This window comes from Schistocerca cancellata, chromosome 2 (assembly GCF_023864275.1).
Source record: "Schistocerca cancellata isolate TAMUIC-IGC-003103 chromosome 2, iqSchCanc2.1, whole genome shotgun sequence".
Taxonomy (NCBI): domain Eukaryota; kingdom Metazoa; phylum Arthropoda; class Insecta; order Orthoptera; family Acrididae; genus Schistocerca; species Schistocerca cancellata.
This window is the reverse complement of record NC_064627.1, coordinates 935,277,118-935,289,975: the sequence shown is the minus strand read 5'-3', so window position 1 is coordinate 935,289,975 and position 12,858 is coordinate 935,277,118. Positions and strand designations below refer to the sequence as shown.

The 12,858-nt window shown below is 39.0% G+C and overlaps 1 protein-coding gene across 1 annotated transcript in view; it reads left to right on the top strand.

Annotated features, from left to right (window-relative positions):
* LOC126162899 (NADH dehydrogenase [ubiquinone] flavoprotein 1, mitochondrial) overlaps positions 1-2,197 on the top strand; it is a 48,364-nt gene extending 46,167 nt beyond the window's left edge. The window contains exons 8-9 of the mRNA XM_049919707.1: positions 1,537-1,855; positions 1,941-2,197. Coding sequence (XP_049775664.1) covers positions 1,537-1,855; positions 1,941-2,024 — 403 coding nt within the window. The 3' untranslated portion in view covers positions 2,025-2,197. The remainder of the gene's footprint in view (positions 1-1,536; positions 1,856-1,940) is intronic.
* Positions 2,198-12,858: the final 10,661 nt, after the last annotated feature.

Here is a 12,858-nt window from a genome sequence, read left to right as displayed (position 1 = left end):
GACCTGCCAGTGCTTTTGTTTGGTAAGTCTCATCATCTTTGTTTTTAGATATAATTTGTAGTTTTTGTTAGAGAGACAGTAGATATTGGGGATTGATTTATCACGGTACATCGTTTTTTTTTTTTCTGAAATCTGACAAGATTAAACTTTTATGTAATCTAATCGAAAAATAATTTAACAAAGTTGTCAGTAGCCTGCTAATTTTCAGGTTCTTTCCATATAATATTTGCAGCCATGAATGTATTGTGTAATTTTTGAAAACGTATTCTGGTTGATGTGCTGTGACACCTGCACCCCCAGCTCCACTTTCCTTACACACACACACACACACACACACACACACACACACACACAAATGGCATGAGCCTCATTCCATTTTAATATTGAAGATGGAAATTTTACATCTAATAGTGGAACTTGAGACAGTATTGAACTGTCAGAAATAGATCTCTTGGCTGATCAAAATAATTACTGTTGTTTGTATCCTTCATCCATCTTCCAGTGAGAGAACTTAAATGTTATTTCTGTATAAAGTCTCTATTTTTTTACGTGTTTCCCATAGCCACCTCATTAGTGAACAGGAAGCATGGCCTGAATACTTTTATTCAAATGATAGCTGATTTGCAAGAGATCTTCTGACAATGGGAGATACGTGTGGAACTTATAGTGTAGGTAGGCCAATTTAAGTAGCAAAACTTAGAATTCTATCAAAAGGAAATATTCTCCTGAGAAAACTTTAAAATTATATGAGAGAATTGCTGGCCATTATTTACTTTCTGGACAGATATGTCCACTGCCAATACACACACATTTAAAAGTGCATACACTATCCTAGCTTGTGGCATAAGTAGTTCCTTAATTGGGGAGGAGAGAGGGACAAATAGTAAAAGATTAAAGATGAGTAACCTGCCCTTTCTTTTCATTCAAGGTGCTTGTTTTGTAAATAGAAATGTCTTTTATATGTGTCCATTGGCAATATTGTTCTCTCTTGAAGATATGTGCTGGCCACCAATTTTGTGCCATAATTTTAAGAATTATAATTTTGTGTACATTTCATCCAGGAAACTCCAGTACCTCGTTATTTGCTGTTTATCAGTTTATGAGAAAGGATGACTACCCATGGCAATAGTAGTCTGTTTTGGCCTTCAATGACGTTAGCTAGTCTGCATAATTGTGGCAGTTTATTGTTGTATAACATCTATACTTCTTTAGTCCTATAATGAGCATGTAGAACGATTAGTAGCTTTAGTGAACTTGTTCTTATTTTTCCAAAACTTTTTCATCCTCATACTTTGTATCTCTAATCATTTATTGCCCTAGCATTTTTGTGTTTGATTCATTACTTCAGTTGTTTTTCTGTCACTCAGTTTTTTGCCATGGAATTGGTAATCGGGAAGGTTTACACACACACACACACACACACACACACACACACACACACACACACAAAACTTGTAGTTTCTTGGCTATAGTTTCTTGTAAAATTATGTATTTATAATAATGCTGGAATTAATATTTGTATGTTGCGTTTTTCAGTGTTTGTGAAGAGGCCATCATGGATTTTGATGGGCTAGTTGCCTGTCAGACCAGTTTAGGCACAGCAGCTATAATTGTAATGAATAAACAGACAGACATTGTTAAAGCAATTGCAAGATTGATAGAGTTCTACAAACATGAATCTTGTGGGCAGTGTACTCCATGCAGAGAAGGTATTAACTGGATGAATAAAATAATACATAGGTTCATAACTGGTAATGCTGAACCTGGTGAAATTGACATGCTTTGGGAACTCAGTAAGCAAATTGAAGGTCATACAATCTGTGCCTTGGGTGATGGTGCAGCTTGGCCAGTGCAGGTAAACATAACAAATAGATGTATAATGATTATATGGTTACATAGCTTATATGAAATATCAAAGTAATATGTTTATTTCATTTTAGGGCTTGATTAGACATTTCCGACCAGAGTTAGAATCTAGAATGAAGAAGTTCAAGGAACAACAACCTGCTGCTGCAAGTAACTAACTATTTATTGTCAGCACAAATTAACTATTCTCCAGGATGCTGTCGTTTATTGTGTGTAGTATAGTGTTGAGACTATGCTTGAAATGAATGAAGCACACAGTTAATTTATTCCTGTCTTGTAAAAAATGCTCTTTCATGTTTTATTGTGTAAAATATAAAATTGTCACAAAATAGTGGTGAATTTTTGTGTGAACTGCTTGGCAACAAGTAGCATGTAAGTTCTCAAGCTATTTGCTTATAGGACTGTTGTAACTGTATTAAATGTAAGTTAGTAGGCCCAAATCTCTCAAGAACAAAGCTATGTTCATTGTCTTTTCCCATATGAGTGTTATGCAGACTAATGTGGGCAAATACAGGGGATATTTCTTTAGAATATTTTACAAACCATTGATTTTAAATACAATGTAAGTTTGTTTAGGGTGTTGTCAGTGATAGAAACATCAGATTACACAAAGCTGTGCCAGTTCCTTTGAATTAAATTTCACCATCCACTGCTTTGCGAAAAAATAAATGTTGTATATCATTTTCACCTTCCAATCAGCAAAATACATCCTATTTATGAGGCATGTTCAGAAAATAAGTACCTTTTTGGGAAAAAAACTTACAAAAACTTTTTTTTTTTTTCAAACAAAAATTTATTTTCACGAGAAAGAGTCTCTCCTAAGTTATTTTTCTAAGCTGTCAAAGGGCTTTCCTCCAAGATCACACTTAAAGTTCAAGAATAAGTGGTAGTCGGAAGGTAAGAGTTCACGTCTGTACAGTGAGCACCCTGCTTCCAACCAAATTGTTGAATAAGGTTTTGATTGACTCCAGCAGAATGGGGACATCCTTTGTCATGAAGCAACACAATGCATTCCACACCTTTTGTTTTAAATTGTGCACGGAAGTATTCTCAGTGAAAACAATCAATTTTTTACAGTATAATGTAATTGTATAGATAAAAAGTTTACTCACCAATGGGCAGAACACACATGTAATGCCTAATTATAACCTTGTTTTATATGTGTGTTCTGCTGCTGCTGCTTGATGAGGAGATTCTATTATCTATTCAATTATTTATGTTGTCAAGTATTCTCAGTGTTTCATCATATCGTACCGCATTGATACTTTTATCTCTGCAAAGGGACTGAACAAGTGATGTGCCCTGTGTGTCCAAAACACAGTGCATATGACTTCTTGTGCTGACAGCGGTGTTTTAAGTGTTTTGTTTTTTGGGGGATGTAAGTGCCTCCACTCAGTCAACTGTTGTGATTCTGGAGTGACATCACAAACCCAAGTTTCATCACCGGTCATAATTCTGTTTAAAAATTCATCTCCCTCATCGCTGTATTTGGTAAGAAATATCACATCCATAAGCATGTTTGGAACCCAATGGGAACACAGCTTGAGAAAATTTGTGACAATCTCCTGTAAAACACCATTCCATCAGTCAGTACATTTTCACCATAAATCTCTACATGTTGATGATGAATTTCGGTTGGCTTGATGTTCTTTGTGTTGAAAAACCATATTTCAGAAAGCCCTTCATTGTTGGTGGGCTCAGAGATAGTCTTAAATATTTTGTACGATTGCTAACAAATGTAAACTCAATAAATCTGGCAGTGACGGCATCAGTGGAAAGACAATGAACCAAAGAGATGAGTGTGGAACTGTTACACTATTGCTGCGGTGGTGGAAGAATGAAACTGTACTCAGTTTCTGGATATGCCTCGTACATGACTTTCAAATGAGGTATACAGTTGAACCCTCCATGAATAGAAATATTATCTACACCCTATAAATTTATGGCTCCATAATGACACTTTCCTAGTGTAAAAGCACATACTGAAGGGGAAAGTGCATGCAGCAATATTGTCTGAACGTTCTTACAATCAATACCAAATGTTAATGTAGTGTTTGAGTATTGTGGTTAGCAAATTGATAATGTATACAGTGAAACCCCACTTTTACTTTTGAAGGGACTTCAAAAAAAGGTGTAAAATGCAGGAAAATGTAAAATGTGGGGAATAACATTTTAAGCTGTAAAAGTTACTTATAGGATACCCCCTTGCATTTTATGTATTATATATGTACATAAAAGGCACCAAAAGACTTGTCAGGGACTTTATCATCTAATAAATGTTTATTATCTAATAAAAACCGCTGATGTAACTGGAATTGATAACTGTCTGGGAAGTGGAAACGTGTGACTTAATTTCAAACATCATAATAGATGTTTTTGGAAAGCCTGCAGCTGTCATTCATTATTTAAGTAATGAAATACTGCACTAGTTACGTATGTTTTCATGCTTATCATGATACGTTTTGAGAATTTTGTATGGTGTTTGAATATGTGGTGTTCTGCGTCTCTTGCTCTGTACACTTGTCTTTTTGAGGTTATCAAGTACTGTGCCTCATCAGTTACGTAGACACCCTCCCCCCCTCCCCCCCCCCCCCACACACACACACACAAAACTATCACTGACATTGTTTGTTTGTGTAATGTTACAAAAAATACATACGTAAATACTGCACTTAACAACGAGAATAAATTTTCGAAACACATTTTGCTCAGCATGAATGCACTACGTAACCGGTGCTTTGTTTACACTAAAAACATTTGAGCAATGCAAAGTGAATGACGGTGTTAACTAGTGCTCCACATGGCCATACGCCAAAACACGCTAAATATGGTTAGACAGAGGTGTCACTATGATCACAACAATCACGAAATTGCATTTGCGCGGTAGAGACAGTTTGGAAATGGTTGTGATTGGCCATGATATCTTCATTCGAATGAACCTTGTTACTCCCATCAGCCACCTTGCCAAGTAGAGCTTGCCAGCGGCGGGAGATACGGCACGAATTGTTACAACTTTTACTCGTTTACCGGTTCAAATCCACTGAATAGAGTGCCCTGGTGTCAAGAAACTTAACCACTTAATATTTGTAAATACTATTGGACGGCCAACATTATGTGAGCATCATATTTTCGCCACAAAACATTTTTTTGTAATGCGTAAATCGCGGGAAAATTATAAATATGTTGATGCAAAATCAGGTGCAAATTAAAATTGTGGTCATAGGAAATTTGACGGGACCGTTAAAAAATGTCATAAATGGCGGGAAAACGTTAATTCTGGGAACGTAAAAGTGGGGTTATACTGTGTTTCTTCTGGGTGAAACGCATAATGCTGTTTCTCCAGAGATAAAGCAACCAGTATCACTGTACGTGAAATCAATGTTCATTTGCAAGTTTGAAGTGATAATCTCCCCTTCCCCAAATAATGTAGCATATTTGTTGTTTATGAACTTGAAATTGCAAATGGGGTGAGTGTGGTTTTAGTGGCTGTAAAGTTGAGCAGTATTTCACCAAATTTTCTCACTGATGAAATAGTTTTATGTATTCCCACTCACAGCTCATCAGACTTCACATTTCATAGTTTGTGGTTAATTAAATTCTCTGCTTTCAAATTTTCATTAAGAACTTTTGATATGAACTCCATTGTGCATTCTTTACTGTCAACAGACGTAATGAAAAGAAATATTTTATGAAATACACACATTCTTAGTAAACAAATGCACCTGGAATGACTGATTCCCACCAAGGACAGGAAGCTATGTACTCTGAAGTACATCTTTCATACCCAGAAGAAAATGCATGCCTTTCTTGTGCTGTGGGAAGCATCCAGCACATGCACAAAGCTGAACAAGAAAAGAAAAAACATTGTGCTCATCACAGGCATAATCCCTGCAGAATTAACTGTTCGAGATTTCTACAGTGCCGTACCATACTGGTAAATCTGTTTTACAGTCATCATAGGTCATGTATTCCACACCTTAAATGCAGCTGCTCTGGGATGACTTTGTGGAAGAGACCTTATTTGTGTGTAATTGGTTAGTTGTAGAAACTTACTGAAGGTTGGTCAGTGTCCCAGGCTGCTGACTTGCAGTCTGATACGGATGCAGTTTGCTGTTGCTGAACAGGCAGTGCATTGTCCTATGGTGGTAAAGTCCCAAATCCTGCCACTCTGTCTTCAGCTCTGAGCACTACTGTGATCTGTCCCGTTACACAGGCAATCAGATATGGAGACAGCGCAAAACTGAATACGAATAAAGAAACCAAAAAATATAAATATAATGGCACATTAAATTAAATGTCAGCAATAACATTATGTATTAGAGGACATGAATCATCAAGAGTCTGATCAGGGTGGTAGGAGATGCGTTAAAAACAAGCATTTGTAATTCCTTTTGATTCAGTGAAAAATAAAATGTTTCAATCCAGAACTGGTAAGTAACAAACTATCCATGCTCATCTGACATATTTTCTGTAATTTAGGCTCTTACTTGTGTTTCACCTGCTGAATCTCTTCATCAATTGGGAATCACTTTTCTATCAGCTGAACAGTCACATGTGGCAACAACATGGACCCTTGGGGCAATATTATAGTTTTAGGGAATGTCCTTGAGCTCAAGAACCAAAGGTGTAATGCAGCTGAATGGTCAGTACAAATTTTCTATCAGTTTAAAGGACCACTGTCTATAAAATAACCAGTTGTTTGGACTGGGTCATAATAAAGTGTGTGTGCTATTTGATGCAGTTAGTTTCATGTAACAGTTCCCATTGGCTGTTTCTGGAGTGTGAAGCATGACACACTTCAGTACTGAACTTACGGTAAAGAAATGTCATTGAAAATAAGTATTAAAATTATTTTCATATGAGACTGACTATATAACATACACCACAGGAAACTGAAAACCTCTTACAATGTAATATGCCGGTAATCAGTTTTCACAGTCATCAGCCCCACTGAATTGTACCCATCTACGTTGGATATTAGTAGTTGGCAGTGCAGTGTGGGAGATTGCTGCTTAAAAGACAATCTGCAACAAAGTAAATGTTGTGTAAAAAAGTTGGACATGGATGACTGTCACAGAGAAATAACATGGATAGAGATGGCACATTGTTCGTTGTGGAGGTATTCATTGCTCACTGTTGTGCTCACCGTACATCTTCGCCAGTACAATGCCTGCTCATCCCTACAGAAGGAACTCACTGAAGCTTCATTTTATGTGAACTTGTTTCTTTTGCAAATAGTCTGCAGGATGCAATAAAAATTAAATTGGACAATGAAATGTATTTCACACATTAAAATGTGCTGTCTGACATTCATATGTGTAAAATATATCTAATGATGCAATACACAAGATATTAACATTGTGAAACTGACCATGAGAGAGAGTAAATGGACATTTTTACTTTAGAGAGTTTGAATTAATTCATTTTGTGAACAGTTAAAAATTTGATGGCACAGAATGACTCATAATGTTGCTGAATGTGCTGGAGTATTAATCAGATGATGAATCAATTTAAATCCTAGGAATAATACAATATACTTATGGTTTAACTGTGCACGTAGTTTTGAATCTCTGTCATACACTTCTCACTGAGTGCAGCTTTCAATGTTGTTTGACTTTTGTTACATTAATGTCGTCCTCCAGGATGGCATACATTTATATACTTTATACAGAATGGTAGGGAAAAAAAGGAATTCCCAACATGAAGTTCAGACCAGATAGGGAATGATAAATGGAGCCAGCTTTGATTGCACAGCAGCCTGACAGCGACAAGTGCATAGAATTTGCCCCAACTAGTGTCATTCACTGAGTGACTGTACATCACCTTAGATTTGGTGTCAGTGATTCTCAAACAACACAGACAGTACTTTTGATGGAATATAAGTAATGAAAAGACTAAAGATAACAATTTGATGTATAATTGATGTGTTGTGTGATGAGAGGCACATAAACCAGACATGCAAATATTGCTTATTTTCAGTCGTGTACTAGTTCAGGTTTTTCAGCTTTTGATGCTCTTGACAGATCAAACAAAATGTGCACTCCTTTGTACATGGTTCAGTACCCTGGTCGAAGAGTGAGTCACATTTCTGATCTTTAGTCACTCCTTTTTAAAACATGTTTTCACTTTTTTCAACTTTTGGCTCCTTTAGGAAGGAAATAAGTTGTTTACTTTTGTTTCCAAGTCTCTGTGTTGATGATCATTCATTTAATTCTTTGGAGTGCTCCAATGTTGAAAGTAGATAAAACCTAACCTGAGGGGCTTCTGAAATTTGAAATACCTTGTATTTTTCACAACCATTATTAGCATCAGTTATTCCTCTACTACGTCTGAGTCTATTTTTGTTGCAGTTTTTCATGTTGCTGTAGTAAGAAGAATGCTGCTGTGATACTCTGTTCAGTTTTGAAAATAAACTTTTGAGAGATGAGGAAAATGCAAATTCTGTAGCCACTGCCTTTAGAAGACAGGTAATTTGGAAAGTAAAGTTCCTGCATGTGGAGGGAAAAGCTAGTGAAAGTGAACTAGGTTGCAGGGTGTGTTCTTGCTCTATTGATTTTGAGACAGAAGGTTATCAGGCAATTTTTAACCACTCAGTTTCAATTAAATACACTCCTGGAAATGGAAAAAAGAACACATTGACACCGGTGTGTCAGACCCACCATACTTGCTCCGGACACTGCGAGAGGGTTGTACAAGCAGTGATCACACGCACGGCACAGCGGACACACCAGGAACCGCGGTGTTGGCCGTCGAATGGCGCTAGCTGCGCAGCATTTGTGCACCGCCGCCGTCAGTGTCGGCCAGTTTGCAGTGGCATACGGAGCTCCATCGCAGTCTTTAACACTGGTAGCATGCCATGACAGCGTGGACGTGAACTGTATGTGCAGTTGACGGACTTTGAGCGAGGGCGTATAGTGGGCATGCGGGAGGCCGGGTGGACGTACCGCCGAATTGCTCAACACGTGGGGCGTGAGGTCTCCACAGTACATCGATGTTGTCGCCAGTGGTCGGCGGAAGGTGCACGTGCCCGTTGAACTGGGACCGGACCGCAGCGACGCACGGATGCACACCAAGACCGTAGGATCCTACGCAGTGCCGTAGGGGACCGCACCGCCACTTCCCAGCAAATTAGGGACACTGTTGCTCCTGGGGTATCGGCGAGGACCATTCGCAACCGTCTCCATGAAGCTGGGCTACGGTCCCGCACACCGTTAGGCCGTCTTCCGCTCACGCCCCAACATCGTGCAGCCCGCCTCCAGTGGTGTCGCGACAGGCGTGAATGGAGGGACGAATGGAGACGTGTCGTCTTCAGCAATGAGAGTCGCTTCTGCCTTGGTGCCAATGATGGTCGTATGCGTGTTTGGCGCCGTGCAGGTGAGCGCCACAATCAGGACTGCATACGACCGAGGCACACAGGGCCAACACCCGGCATCATGGTGTGGGGAGCGATCTCCTACACTGGCCGTACACCACTGGTGATAGTCGAGGGGACACTGAATAGTGCACGGTACATCCAAACCGTCATCGAACCCATCGTTCTACCATTCCTAGACCGGCAAGGGAACTTGCTGTTCCAACAGGACAATGCACGTCCGCATGTATCCCGTGCCACCCAACGTGCTCTAGAAGGTGTATGTCAACTACCCTGGCCAGCAAGATCTCCGGATCTGTCCCCCATTGAGCATGTTTGGGACTGGATGAAGCGTCGTCTCACGCGGTCTGCACGTCCAGCACGAACGCTGGTCCAACTGAGGCGCCAGGTGGAAATGGCATGGCAAGCCGTTCCACAGGACTACATCCAGCATCTCTACGATCGTCTCCATGGGAGAATAGCAGCCTGCATTGCTGCGAAAGGTGGATATACACTGTACTAGTGCCGACATTGTGCATGCTCTGTTGCCTGTGTCTATGTGCCTGTGGTTCTGTCAGTGTGATCATGTGATGTATCTGACCCCAGGAATATGTCAATAAAGTTTCCCCTTCCTGGGACAATGAATTCACGGTGTTCTTATTTCAATTTCCAGGAGTGTATATGTGTAACTTTGAAATTAAACTTGGATGACACCAGTTTCATTTAAAAGTTTCTGATGAGACAGAACCTTAGAGTTCATTATGTATGTAAACAACGCAGATGTTAAGTACCACAGCTGAACTGATCAGAAAGTGAAATCAGTGATTCCAATCACTCTATGGACTCATGAAATGATATTTTTAATGTTTTTAAGATGATGTTCCCTCGTAGTGATCCTGGACGTTTTTCACTTTCGTTCAAGAAAATGAGATACCTAATAACTGAGGGACTGGCACCATATTTCCAGGTGCATATGTTCTAAGATGCGTGTTCATTATATTACACATTGAGTGAGGATGAAAGTACCAGTGTTAAAAGATAAAAATGAATTACAAATAACCATTACATCTTGGTCAAAGTGTAAGTTGTCCTGCCGATGAATCGGCCTGCTATATGCTTTACCAATTACTGAACTTATGTGATCACTCCAATAAATCACGAGCAAATTGTTACTTGCAGGTGCTGAGTAATTCCAATTTTGACTTAACATTTTAATCAAAGGTGTTTCGTGAAGTGCACAGTTTTACTACTAGTTGCCAATCTTTGCATCACTTTAAAGTTAGTTAAAAAAATTTACAGGGAAATCTTCAGACTTCATCTTTCCTTTATATGTCTACATTGTCACCATTCAGATTAAATTATTTGTCATCTCTCTTACCAAGTTGATAATGATCAGCTGCTTCAAACTGTGTTGCCTGTGACAGCATCTTCAAATTTTGTGGTGGAGTTGTTACTGGTAGCCAAGTCATTTTTTCATATGGTTGAAGCGGTGGAAATTGCTTTGATATGAGCCTGTTCTCCAAGGCAAATGTTCAAAACCTTTACATTTGAACTATAGCAACAACTGTTATGATTGCCAGGCAGTATGTGGCCAAGCATTGCCACACAAAAACCAACTCCGGTAATTACTTGATTTCAATGGATCTTCTCAGTTTTTCTAATGTCTAAGAGGACACTTCTGAATTAGTTGCAGTTCTATGTTCCATAATGCCCACACCGAGGTTCTAGTATTGTACTAAAAAATTGTTTCATAATGGCCGTTCTTGGGCAACGAAGACAGTGCCAAAGATGAAACCTGATAATAAGTCCTGTTTTCTGATGTTGAACCTTCATTGCAATGTTTACATACCATAAATGACTTTGTATGAATTTTGTTAGTATATTTTCTGTTTGATACCTGAATGAAGCAATTCCCAAGAGTTTGACTTGGTGACATTGCAGTAATAGTTTACAACAGAATGACCTGATAGTGGAACTGTGACTTCAAAATATGCATTGGCACAATACAAAGTTGTTGTTAAGTTTTTCTGTGGTAGCCCTAATATTTCTGGCTGACAGTTATATGTTGAGCTTGATTCACATCATTCACTGTTTTTCCTGCATGAATGACTATTCATGTGTCAAACAGCTCGGCTTTGTCTGACCATTGAGACATCTCAAGCTGCTTGTAGACTGGTCATCTACATAACAATATCTTGCTACCCTGTAAGTACCCACACATGCAATACATTATTGTGATAAAGGTCTCACCACATTGTGTTATTGCTATAGTTTGATTCATTTGAAATTATGTAGTGTCTGACGTGCTTACTGAATTGCAGAGGTAATTTTAATGTTTTAAAACCTTCTCATGATACATTGTTTTAGACTTGAGTTTCTGGAACATTTTGTTGGCATTTTATGATGTTCTTAGTCAGATGGCCAAGTTGTGGGTCATTATGGTATGGACCGGTGCTAGGATGTTGAAGTTCCATGCTTTATTCCCATGGAGGTCCCACATGCCTGTGTGTGACATCAGATCCTAATCAGTGGTTACGGAAATCTGTGATATAATTCAGCATTCTACAGAGTTTAAACAAAGGGAGCCTCTAACCAAGACATACAGCTTCTCTGACTTGAATGTAAGAAAAAAATCCATTGGAATGTAAACTGTGGATGATTACTTCATGCATCTCAATGGTATCACCCCAGCAAGGCCTAGGATCTTATCCTTCAAAACAAGTTAAAGCCAGAATGTAATGATCAAAACATGACTATCAAACAAGCAGTCGACATAAAGATGAACTTAGAATTGTTGTAACACTGTAACAAGCTTGAGTAGGGGACATTGATTCATCAGTGTCTTATCATTTTGGTTACTTGACTACAATGTATATGTCAGTAATCATGTTGCTGTGTACCTTCCATTCAAAAGTTATATTGAGTCATAATCATTGCAATCTGTTTTTCTGGGAACGGGAACTGTATCTATGCTAGAAGCACACACAGACTGCTCATACCTAATGGTTTCCATGAAACAAAAAGCATGTTGATCATTCATTTAATTGAAATATTGTTTCAGGAAGAATTTGAGACAGTTGTCGTACATCAGGAATCGTGATTATTCCACTTAGTACATGTAATGCAACTAATAAAGAAACTTCCTGGCAGATTAAAACTGTGTGCCCGACCGAGACTCGAACTCGGGACCTTTGCCTTTCGCGGGCAAGTGCTCTACCAACTGAGCTACCGAAGCACGACTCACGCCCGGTACTCACAGCTTTACTTCTGCCAGTACCTCGTCTCCTACCTTCCAAACTTTACAGAAGCTCTCCTGCGAAGGTAGGAGACGAGGTACTGGCAGAAGTAAAGCTGTGAGTACCGGGCGTGAGTCGTGCTTCGGTAGCTCAGTTGGTAGAGCACTTGCCCGCGAAAGGCAAAGGTCCCGAGTTCGAGTCTCGGTCGGGCACACAGTTTTAATCTGCCAGGAAGTTTCATATCAGCGCACACTCCGCTGCAGAGTGAAAATCTCATTCTGAACTAATAAAGAAGTTTCTAATTAATCTTTATGTAACTGCAGCAAATATTTTTTCCCTCTCCTCCAACATTCCAGAACGTTAGTTTTAATGTTGGATTAAATACAATTTCAGTTCTGTGATATA